The following is a 23,417-nucleotide window of genomic DNA, read 5'->3' as shown; positions in this document are numbered from 1 at the left end:
ACAATTAGTAAATATTTTATAGGATATTTCTAGTTTTATAAAAACATTTAAAATAATGTAAAATTTAATATACAATTTTATTAATGAACAAATCAATTTTTTGTTGTTATGCCAAGGTCGGAAATATTTCAAGCAAAATAATTATGCATAAAGAGAAAGAGCAATATAAAAATAACCTTATTAAATGCATGATGAAAAAATGTAAGTAATTAAAATTGGTATTCAATATCTATAGTTTCATAAAATAATAACATTTAATTTAATATAAAATTGTAACAATATATTATTTTTCTTATTCAAAATAAGGAATCAATTTTAAGGAAAAATATTACCAGGTAAAACTAAAGTATACGATCTATAAGATGTATTTTAATTTGCTCAATGCTGAAATAATTTTATATTGATATTACTGTTTTAATAGCAAAACCAGAAGTCAGTAAAGCTGAATGTCTTGTACAGGCCTACCCATCTTATTTATGTCACTTGTAATTCGCCGTGTTTAAAAAAGATTTTAATAACTAAGTAGGTTCTTCTTATCTCACTGTGTCTGAATCATGGGGTCCATCCATTCCTCCTTCTCTTGTCTTCCCTGAAGCGACACTGCTCCCAGATCAGCTCGCTTCTGATGCCATCCAACAGCCGGGCTATTTCTTCATAACAAGGCCAAACTGCTGAGGACAGCAAGTTACATGAGCGTTATTTAGTTTAACAAGTTCAACGAGAACACAGTGTGACAGCGGGCTTTTAAATCATCTTCCCAGGAAGATTTTAGCGGAGAGACACCAGCAGGACTCTTATTCTCTAAAGTATAGTCATATACGTTAATAGTGTTCGCTCAGAAATTCACAGGTATGAAAACAAACATCTTGGAAAGATGCATATAAATAATTCAATGTGTGGATATAAATATTACGATGGTGGTGAGTAAATAGGTGCCTCACACATCCAGGAGTTAAATTCAGGATTTAATAATTTTACCAGTAGAGGGCAGAATTACCCTGTGCATTTAAAGTAGGCTACAACGACTATGCAAAATAATAATAATAATAAAGGAAATTATATATATATATATATATATATATATATATATATATATATATATATATATATATATATATATATATATATATATATATATATATATATAGTCTCTCGTGGCATTATTAAAAATAAATAAATAACCAGAAAATCGTGATTAATTACATAGGCTACATTTATTTATTTTTCAGAAATAATCGTCTTTCAGCATTTGTCATAATTTAAATGGACATTAAAAACTTCAGTCTTGATTATTCAGGGCTTGCAAATACTATCCAGCAAATTATGTTCCTCTGAGAACAGTCAGCTTATATTGATAACTCTAGATGAGATGAAAACCAAACATCTGCATAATAATCTATTTAAAGACTCGTTCTACATTGTTTTACCTTTGCATGCTATTCTCTTTACAGAACATGTTCACAAGGCTGCATAGAGTTAACCAGAGAAATAACTCCATCATAGTAATTTCATCATCAGTCACTCACAACAAGTAACTATTTTTGTCTCTGTGAGTTCCACAAAATGCAGACAAAGAGCAATTGTCTTGATATTTGGGATGGTGTAGACAGACACACGTGTTCTCTAATTGTGGGTTGTTAATTCTATCTAAGCATCAAGTTGAACACAGTGGCATCATTTCCTGGAGAACACTCATTATGCTTCATGTGGGAGTGCAGTGTAAAATAGCTTCAATTTAGAGCAACCAGTTTGCTCTGTAACAACTTTGACAGATGGGAGTAACCAACCCTGCTTTGCTGACATGTGGTTCTTTCCATCTGTCAGCTGCATTTAAAATATTGCAGATTTCTTCAAATCTTTCATGCACACTCTGTCTTGCATAACATATACAATCACTTACCATGAGAACTGATAGTTTATTAGTGCACCATGTTTGCATGTGTCTGACAGACATTCTTTGCAGCCCTTGTTATCTACTTTGGTAGTAGAAATAAATTGACTCAATCTGGTTTAATCCCATGTTTATCTCTTTGTATGTTTGAGGTAACTGAACATTGACTGGATACTTACTAATGTTCTTTTCTTTACCATGTAAAACCCCCCATTGGCCTCTTATAGTGAACTCCACATAACCTTTAGTTCTTCATCCATAAAACGGTCTGAGCTGTACCGCTAATGATGTACGTCATCTAATGAAGATGTGTAAACACTCTTTCAGCTCCCACTCTTACTGGCTTTCAGCATGATAATGTGAACTTTGAACATCAAGGATGGATGCTCCACTAAGCCACAAATCAGAAACGTAATGCCCTCATATGGATGATATTAAACAAACAGTGACTGAACAGGATTCATCTCGGAAATCATTTTTCACATGCTATCCAGAATCATGGGGTTTGGAGTTTGTTCATGTACTGGAAAAAATCTTTCTTATTTATTTTTTATTTTTTTTTGTTAAATAAAGACATATTTACTGCAGAAGTAAAAATTACCTGTTTTCTCTTTTAATTTTTTATATATATATATATGTATATATGTATATATATATGTATATATATATATACTATATATATGTATATATATACTATATATATGTATATATATATACTATATATGTGTATATATATATACTATATATATGTATATATATACTATATATATGTATATATATATACTATATATGTGTATATATATATACTATATATGTGTATATATATATATATATATATACTATATATATATATATATATACATATATATATATACATATATACATATATATATATAAAAAATTAAAAGAGAAAACAGGTAATTTTTACTTCTGCAGTAAATATGTCTTTATTTAACAAAAAAAATAAAAAAATAAATAAGAAAGATTTTTTCCAGTACATGAACAAACTCCAAACCCCATGATTCTGGATAGCATGTGAAAAATGATTTCCGAGATGAATCCTGTTCAGTCACTGTTTGTTTAATATCATCCATATATATATATATATATATATATATATATATATATATATATATATATATATATATATTTTTTTTTTTTTACTGACAGATATTTTTCTTGTATTAAGTGTAAACTTAATTTATTTTGATACATTTCTAAATTTTTAGAAAACAAGACTTGTCATCAATATGTGATGTAATTTTGCTTCTCAGATAAATATATCTCGATGTAAGATTTTTATTAATATTTTGTTTTATTTTTTGCACTAGGTCACACTTTACTCTGAACTGACATACTTTTTGTAAAGCACAACATGTACTTCTAATTTGTGTGCAATTTTTGTCGAACTGCTTGTAATTACATTACACAATTCCTGTTATTATTAGAAATTAATTATATGTAAATGTATGTAACAAGGACACTGTAATATATATATATATATATATATATATATATATATATATATATATATATATATATATATATATATAAATTATAGATGGTAAAACTTGTTTAACTATGTTAGTTTAATAAACAACAAATCATATATGTATATAAGAAAGAATACAGAATTTACTTTTTATTCTATCATATAAAAAGTGAATAATTTTATGATACTGCAGTGCTTTGATACCGCTTGATAACCTTTTTATAAACCAGCTACAATTTAATTATTTAAATGTTTAGGCTATATTGTTACAAAAAACAAAGACCAACTAGCACTTGCACTTGTTATGTCATGATGCATCATCTTCTGCCAGAAATTTTGAACAGTGGAGCATTGGAGAAAGCCAGGTGTGTCTCAGGAAGATCCCGCCCACTTTACCGTATATGGGCATTGTACGGGAAGTTGATTGACAGCAGGCAGCAGCCGCTGAGATACCGAGACATGGCGGATCGTACAGTTTGAGTAGGGGACGCCTGGAGAGTTGCGCTACTTTTGCTCACACTTGAGTCCGCACAGCGCCACTTAAATGGCCAAGAAGAAACTATAAACGCAGACGAACATGCTCTCCTCGGAAGCGCAGGGAAAAATGGGCGAAGTTGCCTCGCTTAAGTGATCCGGAGAAATGTCTCGCTGTTTAGTGCAGTGTACAGCCTCAGGCAACAAACATGGCTTCTGTGCCTTTCTGCAGTTTGTAATGAAACCCAGCTTCATTAAGCCATCACATCTCATGGCGACTTGGCTCAAATCCTACAAGTGAGCGGAGAGAAAGAAGTTGCTGCTGCATTCATCGGGTTTGTGTGTGGTGGGGGGATCGGCTCTACGGCGGTAGCGCGGAGCTAGCTGTTTAGCTTGGGAACTGCAGGACCTGCAATGGAGCCCAAGCACAAAGAGTTACTACACCAGTACCACCAGAACTTACTGGAGTCCATCACGGATGCAGACCGGCTGATAGAGCTGCTGAGTAAATCGGGAAGCCTCAGCGAGCAGGAAGCCTTCGAGCTGGACCAGAACTGCTCCTCCAGCGCCGAGAAAGTGGAGCAGCTCCTGAAGATGCTCATGAACAAGCAGAGCGACCATTTCCTGGAGCTCTGTGTGGCCCTGGAGAAGACATACCCTCACCTGTACTCTGTCCTCTTCGCCAACGGTGGAGGACCAGCTGATCACTCTGGTACGATGCACTACAGACTGGACATGCTTGATTCATGATGCATCCTTTAAAACAGAGGTTTGGTCGTCTGACTGACTTCTAGATGGAGGTGAAAGGTCTAGCAGAGGTTGACCATCTGATTGTTGTTGAATCTGTGTTTGCATGCATGAAGTAATGCTTTTGATTAGTGTGCATTGCATGTTGACTTGGTGATGACTTGATGAAATGGCGTTGCATGATGGTTGCTACTGTTTTCAGCTTTGGATCAATGGTAAAGTGCTGGATAGCAGATTGGGATGTTAACATTCTTGATTCAAGATGTTCACTGATGTTTGGTGGTCTAACTGAGTTCTAGATGGATGCGAAAGTGCTAGCTGAGGGTAATTTAAAAGTGAAGTAATTTCAGTAGACATAGTGTGATCTGATTGATTCTGATTGATTTTTTTATATTTTTTTTGCATGCATGTCTTTGCAACAGAACAAATGAAGTCAATCTGGCAAGAAAAATAGAATAGGAAGTAAACATACCCATCATGTTTGACTCATAATGTGGATAAGAGCATGCATGTTCAAAACTGATATCTGGTGACGTTTTCGATGAATATGAAAGAAGCAGTTGGTCAGGATTTTTGGCGTGGACATGAATGAACAGATTTATGTAGAAATGGTACTTGCTCACTTGCATGCCATGTCTTCGTGTTTGCATAGATGATGAAGTCATGCATTATTGTGCATTGGAGGTTGACGTGGTGATGACTTGATGAAATGGTGTTGCAACTTGCATGATGGTTGTAGTTATTTTTAGCTTTGGATCAATAGTCAAGTGCTGGAATTGACCAGTCGAAGTGGCTCTCCCAGGAAGCATAGAGGATTGGGGTTTAACATGCAATAATGATTCAATGAAGGTTCTTTGCGGAACCCCCAAATCACTTGAAAACCTTTGTTTAGAGCCTTTGTCTTCAATCCATTTGCTTAGATGATGAAAAGGTTCTTTCTGTTGTATCTGAAGGCGCCATGTTTTTTGAATTACCGCCAGTTTTCTATTTTGCAGTGGATGTTTTGGAGCAATGATGTAGATGTTTTATGACATGGCAAAGCTCATGCGTGTTGATTTTAGCATTGAATCGATGATAAATTGTTGGGATTGACCAGATGAAGGCAGCAGATCAGCAGGGTGGAACAGGGATCTTCTGGAGGTTAAAACGTGATGTTACAGATGATGATGAAAGTACTGTTGACTGATCCTGAATGCAAAGATCACACTAGGTTTTCTTGGTCAATGCTCCGCGTCATTAATCTTTTACCAGCGATCAGAGAGAGGCATCATGGATAACTGAATAAAGATTTTTCTCCTGGATTAGCCAATGGAGATGTGCTCCTGTTTCACCGCCCGTGACATGGGTCATATATATCATTTCCATTTTAATTTTGTTCAAACCAATGCTTCCCAGAAGCACATCTATGGAAGAGGCTAAGGGCCTGTTTCCATGGAAACACACTTGCCAGTCTACCGTGGCTAATCGATTTGAACATACATGTGCTGTGTTCGTAGACCTGTAAAAGAATGGCTCTGTGGAGTCTTTAAAAATGGCTTGAAAGGATTGTAACTGATCTGATTTTGTAATGATACATGTGGGCTTAATGGTGTCTTTATTGCTACATCATGTTCTTGAGGATGATTGTGGGTTCATGAGTCTTCACTATGGGGTCTTTTGGAAAGATTATCCAACTGAAGGTGTCGATAGAAGGAAATATGAACTGGATGTTGATTTTATTCTGAATAACTGTACTGTTGAATGCTTCACATATATTGTTGCTGGCTTTAGGCTACTTGACTTTTAGCAGCCTTGGTCAGACATTGCAGTTGAACCTGTATTAAATGTAGTAGGGTGCATGATAAATATCGGCCAATAATGAATGCACATCTCGTCAGTAAAGCCGGTTCTCTAATCAGCGGTAAATTCCATCACGTGCGTGATCTCACATAGAGCAGCGTTTACTACATAGAGCCATGTTAACTGACAAGCTGCTCAAATCCACATTCATTATCAGCGTTAATTATTGGCCAAAATGTATCGTGCACCCCTGAAAAGTAGACTTGAGTCTAAGAGTTTTTATTTATTCTTTGTAGTTTTGAGAATGAAGATATGTTATGGCAACATGCCCATTTCGCCATTATAAATGTATTTTCTTTTAAAAAAACTTTATTTAGCAAGGATGCAATAAACAAGGCCATATAATTTTACAAAAGATTTCTGTTTCTGTTCTTTTGAGCTCGTTATTCATCAAAGAATCCTGAAAAACTGTTTCACCTTTTCCATAAAAATATGAAGCAGCAACGGTTTTCAACATTATCACAATATTAATAAAAATGATCCTTGACACGTTTCTTTCGTGTTGTCTAAGGTCTCTCTCTGAAGATGATACGCATCCTTTGCAGGGCTAATGCTGATTTGAGCTGAAATGTGATTATTAGGTTTAGTCGTGTAAGTAAGAGCTAAAGGCGAGCATTGTCCCCCTGCAGGCTCCAAACAGCCTGAAATGACTCTGCCATATGCATTTACAATGACTTGCGCTGATATCAACCTGCTCTGAAGTCATTCTCCCAAGCTGCCACTGTTGGGCTTCAGCTCTTTTCATTGCCAGGTCTTCCTCTACACACACACACACACACACACACAGGCTCAGAGTGGTGGAGGAGGGGCTATAGCGGCAGCTCCAACTGTTCAACACACAGGTTAAAGGAACTGCACAGCATGTCTCTCCATGGAAGAACTCTCCTGTTCACAGCCTCATGAATCAACCAAAATGGGGAGACAGAAGATCAATGTTGCCGATCAGTCTCCATAACAGGACAGGAAGGGTGAGATTTATGTGCGGTAGATTATATTCGAATGGCCGTAGTGCAGACATGCATATTTCCATAAGCTGAAACGCTTTGATTACTGTAAACGCGTGTCCCTGATTGTTTCTGTTGACTTGGTGTCTTTTTAATTTGCATCATTTCGGAGCTGTTTTTCTCACGCAGACTGAACTCTAAATAAAAAGTTAACACCATCGTGGAAACTAAAATAAAGCAGTAACATTAACAATAAAAGATGAAATCTAAAACCTGTACAACTGATATGAAAAAACTAAGGAGGAACGTAATTATTTAAATCAAAAACCTTCAAATGGGAAGTGTCACACAGGGAATTATGGGCTTGTCAATCGATAGTTTTTGACTGTAAATTAAAAGATCACTTGTTCTTTTTATTCACTTCCAAAACTGTAAATCCAACAGTACTTTAGTGTAAATTTCCATGAAATGTCCCATTGGATTGATTACAGTTTTTCCATGGTAAGGGAACTAATAATCAATATGTAGGTTTTTACCGTAGCAATTTTACAGTCTTTTACTATAATATTTCACAGTTTATATGGTGTAAACAATAAACATTTGTGTTGATTCAGCAGCAGCATGATGCCATGGTGTCTGATCTGAAGTGATTGCTGTGCCCTGATGTGGTCCGGCTCAGACGGGGCAGATCAATGTGACACTGGAGCTTTGTTGTCACTTATTTCAAATGAGGAGCAGTGCAGTTGTTTCATACGGACTAGGGCTTGTCCACAACTCCTCCATGCAGTCAAATGTAGGGCTGCTACAGAGACAACAGGCCTTTTGTTTTAAATGAACTGTCCTAAACCGCACCGTCAGCAGCTTGCACAGTTTAGGACCACGGGGGCTGTCCACTTGGATCCCAGTAGATCAGGCCAGTGGACAGACTGTTACAGTGTGGGACAGTTTATCAAAAAGAGGACTCAGCCTTAGAAACTGAGCCTGAGAAAGTGATATTTCTGAGCGGACTTATTAATACTTATATCCTTGCTTTTATATACAACTTAAGTTTTATTATTATTTATTTATTTTTTGATAAAAATTGTCAACCTAGTCTTTTGGAACGTGTAACTCTTTTGTGGTTAATTTTCTAGTGATTGACTATCAGGTTGATGATTAATACAAGTTTCTTCATTCGCTAAGCCTGGTATTTAAATAATAAACAGTTATTGCAAATATATAACTGATATACAATAACGTTCAAATGTTGTCATTACGTTTTGTTTTATTAGAATATATTAATTCTTTCATTCAGCAAGAATGCGTTAAATTGATCAACGCAGTAAATACTTTTTTTATATTACAAAAGTCACAAGAATAAATTAAATATATAAAAACAAAAGATCATTTTGTCACTATTTAATTATACAAGAAGTCCAAAACTTTTGAAATAATTAGCACTAATTAGCACTGTATTATTCAAGTTTATAATCAAATATTCATTTATGTACTGAGATTTTCTAAGTTATATATTTTTTTTATTACATTTTGTATTATTTTAAAAATGTTTTCTTCTTTTTCTTTTTTATTCCAGTAACACTTTACAGAAAGGTTCATTAGTTAACTACTTTAGTTCACATAAAGTAAGAATGACTAATACTTTTACAGCATTTATTAATCTGTAATGTTAATTTGAACATTTACTACTTCATTATTAAAATCTAAAGTTGTGCTCGTTAACATTGGTTAATTCACTGTAAATTTACATGAACTAACTCTGAACGACTGTATTTTCATTAACGTTAAAAAAGATGTACAGTATAAATACTGGAACAATCCTAATGTTTACTGTTTGTTCATGTTATTAACTAACATTAACTAATGGAACCTAATTATAAAGTGTTACCAAAATTCCTTTTATTTCATGTAATTAAGGTCTTCTATAGCTGTACATTTTAAAGTAGTTCAAAATTGTGTTTAATGTACATGCTAAATAACCGCAGAATTGGATAAGTTTGCTATTGCAAAAATAATTTTTTTATTGCAAGCCATAGAAATATATATGATCAACAAATCTAAGATTTACAGTAGAAGCACATCACTGACCCCGAAAAAGCAAGTGTCCGTTTCATCAATTAAAAAAAAAAAAACCATCCTTATTGTTGAGCCTTGACCATACGTCCAAATGGAAACAAATTTGAACATTTCAAGCTCAAATTTTATATAGTTTTTTTTATTTTAAATGTTTCTTGGTTAAAATCTCAGAAGTGATTTTGTCATGAAAAATGAATACTGATGCCACTGATTCAAGGCCATCACTTCAGGTCTAAAGAGTTTTTTATTTTTATTTTAGGATCTCTGCCTCTTAACGTCACACCCTCTCATCCACCTACCTAAATGAAACCCATTTAAGACTGTACTGCTTTTAGTCTGTATAGCAGCTTTCATTTATTTTTTAAATTTCCATATATCTGTCCATTTTAGTTTAACTTCATACTTCATCCCTAAATGTGGCTCAATAAAGCTGTTTTATAAATCCAGTATCCCTTGTGATGACGTGCTCACACACATTTTCACATCGACTCAAACAGTATTGATCTCAGCTTAATTTGTGCTGTGAACAGTCGCTAGCGGCGCCTGATCGTTTAATGGCAGTAGAACGCATGAATGATCGCTAACGCTGGAATTAAAGGAGACAAAATGATACTGTGTCAACACCACATGGATGGATGCTGGTCTAGGACTCTTTAATAGGATGCATTTTGAAGTGTTCCCAGGCTGCTTAATTGCAGAGGAACTGTGGAAGTGCCACAGTCTAAATGCTAGTTGTGAGGTAATGGAAATATACAGAGCTATGATAGAGTCTTTTCTTTGCTTTAAGTCATATCCGAGTGATCGGACTGATGAAAGCGCGTGAAATGAATGCCAACAAATGTTGTACTTATCAGTGGGAATCATGGGATTTAATCAAAAGGGGCTAAAACTGTCCGAGAAAGATGGAAAAATCATTACAAACACAGATATCTAGAGAGTGTTTAGTACTGCAGCGCATGTCTTCGATGAGGAGAGGAAGGGGTGATTGTTGCTGGCTTCTGTATGGTGATCGAAATTGCAAAATGGCCTTAATTAATTAGTAAACTGCAGAACGTTATGTTTTCTAATATGCGCATAAACTGTAGTTGAAAATTACACATTTACACATTTTTATGATTTTTTTGTGACAATGTGATACTTGCGACATATTCGTAATGAGACTCATTTATAAATCTGCTGTTGTCAACATAAAGAAGCACTGAGGTCTTCCTGTGCATTTCTGTCTAAATAAAAGTGGAGACAAAGCAAGAACTCCGACATTCATAAATGTTAGTATTGTAATTTTACTGTTGTTCTGGAAAATGAAATAAAAAGACAATAATAATGATGATGATGATAATATTTACAACAGCTCTGTTAATACCGTTATAACAACATTCAAATGCAGTGTTAAGATTGGGATCTTTAACATTTCTAATGTTTTAAAAGAAGCCTTTTCTGCTCAGCGAGGATGTTTTTATTTGTACAGTAAAAAATGCATGCCTGATTCAAGAAGGGGGTCTTAAAATATATATATATATTTTTTTTTTACTAACTTGTTGGTATAATGTCTGTTTGTTAAATATTTTTAAATTGTTTTGTAAAGTTTATATTTAAAAAAAAAAAAAACACACATTAAGAAGCACATTTTGGCTATTTAATTGCAATGCAATCGTGAAAACAATTGAAAAATACATGGGGGAAAGAAAAGCCGTGTTCGGGATTCAGCCTTCGGCCCAGTGTTTTTATTTTGTTCGGCTTCAGCCAAGAATTTTCATTTGGGTGCATCCCTAGTTTATGATAATACACGCATAAGTTACAAAAACACAGTCGGTTATGTCTGAGAAAGTATACAGCCGGGAAAGAAATTGCATCTTTACATATTTGATCTGTATATGAAGTAACAACAGCACAGTTGGTGGAAACATGCAGATAAAGGGGTGGTGATATTATAATGTGATCCCCTTCCAGCGTCAATTGGGAAGTGAAATTTGAGCAGCTCTTTATTTCCACGTGCTTACCAAAATGAAGTTACTGGGTTGTCCTTTTCTGGATTGATAGATGCACCAGGGGGCCGATTATATCACTCAGAACATGTAAAAAGTCAGATTTTCATGATATGTCCCCTTTAAAATGTCTTTTAATGTGATCTAATGATTCTTGTTCTTGTTTTTGCTACATGAGCTATTGTTATACTGAATTACATTTTAGCGGATGTCTGTTGTAAATTAAGGTAAAAATATAGAAGTAATTTTTTTTTTCAATTATGAAAACCCGTTTTTGTCTTTGACCCATTAATGTAATGCATCTTTGCCTAATAAAAAATAATTTCTTTCAAATGAAATATCTTATCAACTCTAAAGAGTGTGCTAATGTACTATTAACAGTTTACTTTATTCTTAATAGTTTTGTGCACATTTTGTGGACTGATGTATTGCGAGAAAACACGAATTTAACCTACTTAATATTTTTTTTACAATTTCAGTTCCATAATACATAAAGCACATACATAAAGCATAATTCACACCCATAATGGTTATATTCTGTTGTTCATTTTGTTGCATAAGTGCTAAAAGGTTTTCTGTGTTTCAGTCAGAGTAAAAAGAAAAAAAAAATCTTTTGACTTAAATCACTTGAATGCACACCACCTCGTAATTAGCACTTCCAGGCTCACACACACAATCTTCCCAGGAGGAGTTAAGAAGGCTGCTAATCTGAGCGCAAGTGATCAGACTGGCACATGGAGCTTTTTCTAGGAAGGACTACAGTGGGGTAGCGGAAAACAGGCCATGTGTCCCGTAGGGAGATGCTATATTAGAGTAAACCTGCATTATGTACCTGTCACTGCAACACAATCAGATGAGTGTGTCACGCTTGGGGTTGATTTCTGGGGAAGTTACTCTTCTCTAGGAAACAGGATATATATTTCTGTGGCATAAACATGCAGCAAGTGTCATCCTCAAAAGTGTCACCTCTACAGTCATCAGAGCAATGCTTTTATAAACAATTCACCATCTTTAACCAATTAAATTCAAGACCGTTACTGCTTAAGATCACCTGCTGTGGGCAATGTTCCTGTTATTATTCTTAAAGGTCACATTTTTCGTGTTTTTTTGGAAGCTTTGATCGTGTTTACAGTGTGTATTATAACGTGTTCATGTTTCGCATGTAAAAAAACACCTTATTTTTCACACAATTCACCTATCTGTGTACCGCTGTTTTCACTGTCATAGAAACGGGCAGATGACTTCCTTGTTCTATGAAGTCCCTCCTTCAGAAATACGTAACGAGTTCTGATTGGCCAGCGGTTCCTATGTTGTGATTCGACAGCAGCTGAGCACGTGGCCCTCCTGGAAACGCGATTGGACTAGTTTTGAGAAGCAAGTGGGCAGGATTTGTTTTGAAATCCTGGCAATCCTGATATGAACGCTCTTGCTGGAGAAGTACTTCTAATCACAGAACATCAACATCTTTACTGACGAGATGTGCATGAAAATCACATTCATTTTTTTTTCACAGCCCTAGCATCTAGTTAACAAAGCTAAACAGCGTTGCCCTTTGTGTAATAAGTTACAGAAACTGTTAAACGCACCAACTTAATAAAATACACTTACCAGTTGTGGTCCATAAACAACGCCTTCTCCAGACTTCTGTTAAATCAAATATCTCGCTTGGCATTGAACTTTGAGCTTTATAATTTTACTTAACATATATTATTTAAACTCTAACAACAACTTTACACACTGACTAAAGTTTGAAACATGGGATCACGAAGAACGGGACCTTTAAACCACATGCCTCTGGTTTTAGTTAAAACTGTGATAGTAGTTTTATATATATATATATATATATATATATATATATATATATATATATATATATATATATATATATAATTTTTTTTTTTTTTAATAATGGCAACCTCTTTTATGCAAAGAAACTTGCATTGCATTCAAGTAATGCGTTTCATCAGGCCACGCGTTCTCTGGGAGTCTAACCAGTGACCTTGGCTGCATCCTCTTTGATTCAGTTTGTGCTATGAATTGAAATGTGTACATGCTAATGACACTGACCCTAATTCAACCTAATTAAACAGGACCTCCTTATGATAACCTAGTTGTCTAGTCGATTATAGAAAAATGTTTCACTCGCACGTCTGCAAAATGTTTTATACATTCATTTTAGAAAGATTGTCCAGTAGATCTATATCAGTATTTTTATTTAAAGACATTTTAAAGATTACAAGATTATGTTACGTTCCCACTTTTTAACTAGTCTAGGGGAATGAAGGAATACGTAACAAAGAAAAGGAAAATCCACATGGAGCCTCTCGTCCCAGTCCCAGCTCTGAAGAACACTGCCAACCACCAAAGGATCCACTATAATTCGATTTATTATACTTCTTTAATACATGCAGGAGTAGCAAGAACAAAGAAAACAGGCTTCAGGAGGGGGCATAGCCAAAACAACAAACAAAACAGCAGCTTACTCCATTTTGAAACTAACTTACCTAGCACAGGGAAAAATAAATAACAAAAAGACAATATACTTCCTTAACTACCTAACTTTTCCAAAAAAAACAGGAGAAAAGGAGTTAAAAGAAATGGGCACCCTCCTCCCTACAAGTTATAAAGTAGACAACTTATTTGTCAAAATATTTCCATTTCAAACAAACAAGGTTCTTTTGAACGTATTTGTTCATCAATGATCCCTGAAAAAAAAAATTCCATGTGCTTTACTTCTCTCCGATCCGTCTGTCTGTGTTTGTGTGTGTGACTGACCGAGAGATCTCAACTCACATGAAAACACCAGGCAAATAGAAAAAGCACCAGCAAATTAAGAAAACCTCTTCATCAGTTTGACAACACATCAACACTTTTTCCAAAGCTGACAGGTCTGACGTTTTTCTATTTTGAGCATAAGAATTCTTTCACAAACATAAAAATCATACTCGGCCAAACCCGAACGGTATTGTATATCATTATGTCTCCTACAGATAATTTTGTGTTTAGTGAAAAGACAAATAAAGTTTAGGGGCAAATAAAATTGCTTTAAAGTTTGCTTTGTCCTCATGTGATAACTCTCTGTGAGCTTTGCAGAGAGCAGAAGTGATGTTTGCCCACAGCTCACAAGGGTTTCCTGTGATTGAGTGACATGTGAAGTGATGAGATGCTGTTGGCAGCCCAGATTCTCCAGCGTTACGCTAAAGCTGCTTCCAGTAGACGTGAGCAAGGACTAGAGTTACTGAGATCACAATCTCACACTATTACTGTACTGCCATTGAGCTCCAGGGGCTCTTTTTCTGCTTTGGATAAAAAGCTCCCACCAATGCTAAGTAACATCAGAGGCAGCACTTGTAGAGGTAAAATTCGATTTTCTTTTCCTGTGTTTCAGTTCATTGTGTCCCGGGGTTATTCAGTGGTTATTGGGTTACCTCTGTTCCCCTCTGGTTTTTGCACGGGCATCTCAAAGTGCATCTTTGTGTGACATCAACTGATACGTGAGAGACCAGTATTTCGTCTGCTGATAACTCTTTCCTCCTTGCACATTACGACTGTAAACACTGCCATGTCACATGACTGCCTCTGAGCCCCGATTGGCTGCTCACTGTGAACCTTGCCCTCGGTGCCACGGCCTTGCCATGCGGCCTCATGTGAAAGTGACTGAACAAAGGCTGTGATGTGACGTGTCTTCTCCTGGGGCACATTGCTGTCTGTCTTTCAGCTTGTGCTGGGGCGTCTCCAGATTGAATCAGACGGCAGCGACTCCAGCAGAAGTAGGAGCACAGCCAAAGTCGGTTTTCATTCAGACGCCCTCTCTGCCGGCCCAGTATCATCAACACACAAACTCTAGTTGATGCAGCTCAATGTAGTTGCTGGCTTGCTGATTTCTAAACTCCCTAGGCTTCGCTCACACAGTCAGTGTTTGGGGCTGACTTTAGTATTTGGGTCAATGGCATATAGAAAAGAGGAAACAATCTTTTAAAAACCTAGTTTAAAACACTCTTTGTGTTCATGTATTATTTACAGCGGTCCCCTCTATGGTATTGATTCCTTGCACAGGCATAAAAAGACTAGTGCTTTTATGTTATATATGCTTATTGGTTGTACCACATGATTTTTATTCAGTCATACGATATTCACGATATTTAATGTAAAAGTTATTATATATATATATATATATATATATATATATATATATATATATATTGCATTAAAATTTGCCTCCAGTATTAATAATGTATTGCAAAAACGGCTTCGCTGCAGTGTTGTTTTTAGTACCACTATTATAGTTTTTGTTCATGTTTTGGAATTATATTTTATTTTTGTATTTCACTTTAATTTTGAAGTTTAAAAAATGTTTTGTCATTTTTCAAAAACTAGTTACATTTTGTTTCTATTCATTGGTTTTAGTTTATTTGTGATTTGCAGGAGTTTATGAAATGTCTTTGTCACTCTGGTTTCTGACTGAAGTGTGTGTGAATGTAACTCTAAAACGGACAAGTGTATTCTGCCGCTGTGAGACAGTGTTTGAATAGATTATCATCACAGTGTTATAAGATCTTGACTCAAGATCAACCCCGTACAAACAGATTCTGCTAGGCTGACAAAGATAAAGGATAAATGTGTTTTTTTGGATGAATGTTCTTAAGTTCATCCATTATTAAGCTTCAGCCTTCAGCTTTTGTCTGTAGCGCTGGTTAATTTTTAAGGAAAATGCTCAGAGCATGTTCACTGTGCCTGTGGATCCTCTTTTTTTTTTTTTGGCTGATTTTGTGGTAGCAGTGCATGTCATGCAGTATTTGTGATGTGTGCTTGGGGTTCGTTGGGGGCTTGATTGCCTGCTTGCCTGAAACAAATGTTGGACCAAGTGTGTGCAAAGCAGGAAACAAACAAAACAAACACAAAAGATGCCCAGGGCAAAGCATGCCATCTCTGACCTACTTATTGCACCAGGACAGACAAGGGCTACCGCTATTGTTTTAAAGTCTGTCCAACATAAACTTGGCCAAATGTGTGTCTGGACAAATATTTTACTATATTATTCATTTAAATTTAATATAAAAACAAAATTGAATAATATAAGATTCCACTCCGTAAATCTTTACTCCAGCGTTATTTTAGTATCATTTATATACTCTTATTTAGTTTTTTTTAAGTTGGCTTTTATTTCTATATTTTCCATTTTCATTTTTATTTTAGTTAAAGTTTTAAGATTAATTCAGGTGTTGTTTTTTTCATTTTCAATTTTTCATTAGTTTTTAAATATTTACAATTTTAGCCTTTTTTTATTTCAGTTGAAATTTAGTATTTCAGTTGAATATATTTAGTTGCACATTTCAAAATTTGTTTAAAGTTTGTTTAATGTTTTCTTTAAAGTTCATATATTTTATTTTTAGATTCATTTTTGTTAAGAAAAATGATTTTTCATTGTTTTAGTTGCAGTTAATGGTAACACTGCTTTGGGTTTTTTTTTCACAAAAAAATACAAAATTCTGATTATTGCTAATTTGCATTGATTGGAAATAGGCTAGTTTGAGTTTTCTTTAGGCCTTTTTAGTGATGTCTGTCTTTTATAGCCATTGAATCACTGATGCATTAATAGCGTGTAGCTCCATGTTTATTCCTGTGAATGTATTTCCATCCATCCTCTCACTGCAAAGTACCCTTTGTTAGGAGTGCATTAAAAACCATGATGTCTGTCTATTTCTGAAGCCTAGCTTCCTGGACAGGACTCGCAGGACTACGTGTCTGCTTTCAGACTTCATACAATATCTGTTTATTCCATCTGCCTTTCACCCAACCAAAAAAAACATGGAACTGTAGCACTTGCACTCAGTCGTCGCTACCCTGAAGTTATTTCAGGCTACGAGAAGCATTGAAGTCTGTTGCTGAAGTTGCTCTCAGAAGCAGAACTGTGTCTCGGATGATGTGATAAGAGCGTGAAGGAAGATTAGAGTTTCTGTGATCTTCTGCGGGAGAGTGTGTGTGTGTGTGTGTGTGTGTGTGGAGTCAGGCCTGTGATAATGAACTGTGTCCTTGTCACCACACACACTCTGCTCATTAAGAGGAGAAGCCCTGCAGTGGAAGAGCTGCAAAGAATAGCAAAGATTCAATTATGCATTTCATTTTTATTTATATTTGCGTACATACTAAGGAGTTTTTGTAGTAACACACTTTGGAATACTCACACCTTCCCATAATAGAGCCGGATGTTTTCTGGGGTTTTGTTGTGAAGGTTTTTTTTCAGTGTGATCATTTCAAGTATTAATGTTTGCTGGCATTTCTATAAAAGTCTGACATGATCTTTATGAACCTTACTGATCCTTTTGAAGTGTCTGATTAATTAGCATATTAATTTTTCTGTATCTTCATTAAAGGGTTAGTTCACCCGAGAATGAAAATTCGTCCATCTTCTACTCACCCTCAAAACATCCGAGGTGTATGTGACTTTCCTCTTTGGTTGATTACTGCATGATGATTAAAATCGTACAACATTTAGAAAGGTTTATAAACATGTTGTTGTTTGCAAAAATAAGTTTCAGTGCCACACAATCCTTCAGAAATCATTCTAATCTGCTGATTTGCTGCTCAAGAAACATTTCTGATTACTATCAACGCTGTTTAATGTTTTTGTGGAAACAATGAGAGCACTCAAACATTTGTATAGGATTAAAAAACAGAGAGCTTAAAAGTTGTATTCATCATGTATTAAATCGACAAAAAGTGAGTGAAGACATTTAAAATTATTTATATTTTATAAATGCTTTAACAAATGTAATTAATGAATTTCATAAATGCAAATAAATGCTGTTCATTAAACCTTATATTCATCAGAAGTGTATCCATTTCCACACAAAAAAGAAGCAGCAAAATTGTTTTCAACATCAATAATAATCAGAAAATTCTGCTTTGCATCACAGAAATAACATTACATTTTATAATATATTAAAACCGAAAATGTTTTTTGTATTTGTAATAATACTTCACTATAAATATATATATATATATTCAACGTTATTTCAAAAACTTTAATAATTGTAATGTAATTGTAAACTTTTGGCATTTACTTTAATTATGAAAAACAACAACTCTATGTTCAATTCAATTCAGTTCAATTCAAATTTTAGTTTAGCTGCTGTTCCAACAAAGAATGTGCATTTGATCAGATAAAACTGCAGTCGCATTTTAAGAGATACATTATTCAAATGCTTGGCGAAAGTGTGCAGAAAGATGTGTTTTTAATCTAGATTTAAATAGAGAGAGAGTGTCTGAACCCTGAACTTTATCAGGAGTATATAGTGTATTATATACTTTATTATAATATATTATAATATTGTTGTCATGATTATTAAATGCTGTTAAATTTTTTTACAGGACAGTACTTATTTTTAAAATATAGGATATATCTTTTAATGTGCTTAAATATATATTTTTAGTAATGAGTGATTGTGGGCGTGGTCAGATTTTCCTTCTTTTTTTGTCTCCAGCTGATCACATGCCTGTATATTTACATTTAGATAATGATACTGTTATTAAAATACATTTTTTTATTGTAATAAATTATTGTTGTTTACATTATCATTACAGTAACAACTGCAACAAAGATGATTACTTTTTTTTTGCAATCTAGTTTTCATATAAATGTTTTGGGTTATGGCTAACTGTTTAGGCTGTGTGTTGGTGACTTTGAGAATGAATAGTTGTTAAGTGAAAATTCCTACAAAAATATCTGTCCATCAAAAACAAAAATAATAAATAAATGAATAAATAAAAATATACCCTATAAATAGAATGCATATAGACAATCTGATTTGACATGTGAATGTTAAAAAACTAATTGAAACTGACCTATTGTTCTGTCTCAAAGAAATGTTCCGGTGTTTTGCTGTAGAGTGTCACAGATGAATTATTCTCTCTTTTCTTAAGTGCTTTCTTTCTGCCACCATTGAATATTTTGTTAATTGAAGACCTGTGAGCATCAGTGTTGGGCTATTAATGGTGTTTTCTCTCCTCTGCAGGGTCCACCAACAGCGTCCTGTCCACAATGCCATCAGACTCCGAGAGCAGCAGCTCCCTCAGCAGTGTCGGTATGTCAGAGCTTCAGCTCCCAGTCTTGACACATTGATGCATTTGTAAAGTCACTCAAAGCAGACAGAAGGCTCAGATGAGCAGTGCTAGCGGGTGCAGGGGGGCATGGTGATTGTGTCTGGAGACTGAGGCCTGTTCTCCTGGTTTGGTGCCAATGGAGAATGTGCTCTGAGGCTGACTGCCGTCCAAATGACTTGGCAGTTTCACATAGCGCTTTCTAAAGGGACCAAAACATTGCACCAGAGATACCCATAATGCCCTCTGCCTGTTGTGGTCTGATGAGGAGCAGTGTGGGTTTGAGACAGTGAGGATAATGTCACCAGAAAGCCTGTTCTCAGTAAGTTGAAAATAAATGACACTAATGTATTCGCACAAAGAAGTTTTTATTACCGTTAGTTATTTTAGTTAGTTTTACTTTTATCATTATTAGTACTTTATTAGTTTTCATATGCCTAATTTTAGTGCCACGTTGAAATTCGACTTTATTCTTGTAATATTTTGACTTTATTTTCGTAGTAGGCCTATTACGACTTTATTCTCGTAACTTTTTTACTTTATTCTCGTAACATTTCGACTTTATTATTGTAATATTTCGACTTTATTCTCGTAGTAGGCCTATTATGACTTTATTCTCATAATATTTCGACTTTATTCTCGTAATATTTCGACTTTGTTCTCGTAGTAGGCCTATTACGACTTTATTCTCAAAACATTTAGACTTTATTCTCGTAGTAGGCCTATTACGACTTTATTCTCAAAACATTTAGACTTTATTCTCGTAATATTTCGACTTTGTTCTCGTAGTAGGCCTATTACGACTTTATTCTCGTAACTTTTTTACTTTATTCTCGTAACATTTCGACTTTATTATTGTAATATTTAGACTTTATTCTCGTAGTAGGCCTATTATGACTTTATTCTCATAATATTTCAACTTTATTCTCGTAATATTTAGACTTTATTCTCGTAGTAGGCCTATTATGACTTTATTCTCATAATATTTCGACTTTATTCTCGTAATATTTCGACTTTGTTCTCGTAGTAGGCCTATTACGACTTTATTCTCAAAACATTTAGACTTTATTCTCGTAGTAGGCCTATTACGACTTTATTCTCAAAACATTTAGACTTTATTCTCGTAGTAGGCCTATTACGACTTTATTCTCAAAACATTTAGACTTTATTCTCGTAGTAGGCCTATTACGACTTTATTCTCAAAACATTTAGACTTTATTCTCGTAGTAGGCCTATTACGACTTTATTCTCAAAACATTTAGACTTTATTCTCGTAATATTTCGACTTTGTTCTCGTAGTAGGCCTATTACGACTTTATTGTCAAAACATTTAGACTTTATTCTCGTAATATTTCGACTTTGTTCTCGTAGTAGGCCTATTACGACTTTATTCTCGTAACTTTTTTACTTTATTCTCGTAACATTTCGACTTTATTATTGTAATATTTAGACTTTATTCTCGTAGTAGGCCTATTATGACTTTATTCTCATAATATTTCGACTTTATTCTCGTAATATTTCGACTTTGTTCTCGTAGTAGGCCTATTACGACTTTATTCTCAAAACATTTAGACTTTATTCTCGTAATATTTCGACTTTATTCTCGAAACATTACGACTTTATTCTCGAAACATTTCAACTTTATTATTTGAATATTTCGACTTTATTCTTGTAGTAGGCCTATTACAACATTATTCTCAACTTTCCGTCTTTTATTCTCGAAATATTTCGATTTTATTCTCATAATATTTCAACTTTATTCTCAAAATATTATGATATTATGATATTATAATCTCGTAATCTTAGAATTAAAAATTATAATAATAATAATTGTGATTATTTACTCAACATCCACTTCCAAACTTGTATGAGTTTCTTTCTTCTGTTGAACACAAAATAAGATATTCTGAAGAATATTGGCAAGCAAACAGTTGACGGCAGCCATTGACTTCCAAAGTCCTTTATTCATACTGTGGAAATCAATGGCTATCGTCAACTGTTTGCTTACACATGTACTATTATTGTTGGGTTAACTATCCATTTAAGTTTAATTTCAGAATAAAAAAAAAATCCACCTACACTTCAAAATAAACATCATTTATTGCAGCATGATGTTTCACTTTCACATGATGCATAATTGCATTTTTGTGTGAAGGCATTTCTAAAGATACATAATTTAGTTTGCTATGCATGTAACTTAATATAAATAGGACTTTTATAGGAAACATTCGGACCGTTTTGCCTAGCAAATTTATTTATTTGCACCAAATTCTGTCCCACAAGCTGGAAGTATCTGGGAATTTAAAAAAAAATGGAGAAGTTGTGTGCTCTTTATTAAGAAGTTTCATGTCAACCTTCTCTAATGAATCTCTAGAAAGACAATGAAATAACATCTTGATTAATACTATGTTCTCAGCCCTGCTTTTGTCTGTAATAGAGATTATCCTTTTTATTATTGCATAAAACTGAAATCATTCTCTTAATATCTGCAGCAGATTGTCCAAGACCAAAAGATTATGGTGGAATTTTAGTTACTACTCATCCCAAAAGATCATCATTTACATAAAGTGCTCAGAATGCCTGCTATCGTGACCTCAAGCATTTTCACATTTTTCCCCAGATGATTATGTAGCTGTTTTTTTTTTTTTTTTTTTTAGCAGTTTTTTACAGTCAAGCTTTAAAGGTCATATTTCATTTAAGTCTTGTTTTTGTATTGTATTAAGGCCTGTTATTGTATGAGTTGTTGTCATAGTAGCTCTGCTCTAATGCCAGTGTTGTTATTGTTACCTAAAACTATTAACTATTAGACTGGAATAATATTTTTTTATTTGAATAGTCTAATTTAATCAAATTTTTGATGAAAACTTAAGCTTAAATTTGAAAGTTTAAGAACTAAATTCACTAAAACTATAAAAAACTAAATGTAAAGATTAAATAAAAAATTGTATTAAATATATACCTACCTACCTATTTGAAATGTGTAAATGCAGTTTGAGGTTAAAAAACACATTATTTCATTCATTCATGGATTTGCGCTGTGCAGCTTCTTCACACACGGACAAGTGTGACATCATATACCTGGATGCATGTTTAAACGAGGTGCTTTAGGGGGACGTGGTTGACTCTTAACTTTGATAAAGAATATCTCTTTGGATTCGAGACTATAGTCTTTGCAACTTTACAGATCTTCTTTATGCACCAAGAGCTTGTAACACTCCAAAGAGCAAGGAAAACTTGAAATCGCATCGCCTGACCCCTTTAAGTGTCTTGAGAGCATTGGGAGACTGGGGAATTACTGCTGTCCCAGCATTAGTGCTGGGTGAGCTTGTCTGTGCTCCGGTGACGTGCTCACTGTTGCAGGTACCAAAGCCTCATCACCTCCACCTGCGCTCAGTGACCACCGGCCCGCCAGCGAGAACCTGGACACCATCCTGTTCCAGCTGAGACAGGTCACCAGGGAGCGGGACGAACTTCGCAAACGCTTGGCTCTCGCCTCACCTGGCACCACGTTTGATGACTGCAGGTACAAATCTCTGATTTCATTACTATTAGTAAAGGTACAGAGAATGAGTTTCGGATGCAAACACACATTACCAGTCAAAGGTTTGGAATAATTATGATTTTATATTTTTTAAATGTAAAAGAAAGTGTTATTTTAAATCAAATTATTATACATTTTGATAATATTACACTTGCACTGTATTTTAGATTAAATGAACGCAGCCTTGGTAAGCATAAGAGACTTATGAAAACATGTAAGCAATCTTTATTATTCTAAACATTTGGCCAGTGGTGTCTCTGTTACCCCAGTGAACATTGGGCCGCCCTTGCAGACTGAGGGACGCAATGCTGATGTATTGCTCTTTGTCTCC

The 23,417-nt window shown here is 34.6% G+C and overlaps 1 protein-coding gene across 7 annotated transcripts in view; it reads left to right on the top strand.

Moving 5' to 3' along the window:
* Window positions 1–3,811: 3,811 nt before the first annotated feature.
* The window catches only part of LOC113112953 (disks large homolog 5-like), a 50,328-nt gene continuing 30,722 nt past the window's right edge, over window positions 3,812–23,417 (top strand). For 6 of the 7 annotated variants that reach the window (XR_003293517.1, XM_026278937.1, XM_026278935.1 and 3 more), the window contains exons 1-3: window positions 3,812–4,569; window positions 19,461–19,529; window positions 22,906–23,068. Coding sequence is in view for 6 of the 7 variants with exons in the window: in XM_026278937.1 (XP_026134722.1) it covers window positions 4,272–4,569; window positions 19,461–19,529; window positions 22,906–23,068 (530 nt within the window). In the remaining variant the exon portion in view is untranslated. The remainder of the gene's footprint in view (window positions 4,570–19,460; window positions 19,530–22,905; window positions 23,069–23,417) is intronic. The other variant, XM_026278934.1, reaches the window with a different exon arrangement.

This window comes from Carassius auratus, chromosome 13 (genome assembly GCF_003368295.1).
Source record: "Carassius auratus strain Wakin chromosome 13, ASM336829v1, whole genome shotgun sequence".
Taxonomy (NCBI): Eukaryota; Metazoa; Chordata; class Actinopteri; order Cypriniformes; family Cyprinidae; genus Carassius; species Carassius auratus.
Note: the sequence above shows the minus strand (reverse complement) of the source record. Positions and strands in the feature narration are given on the sequence as shown.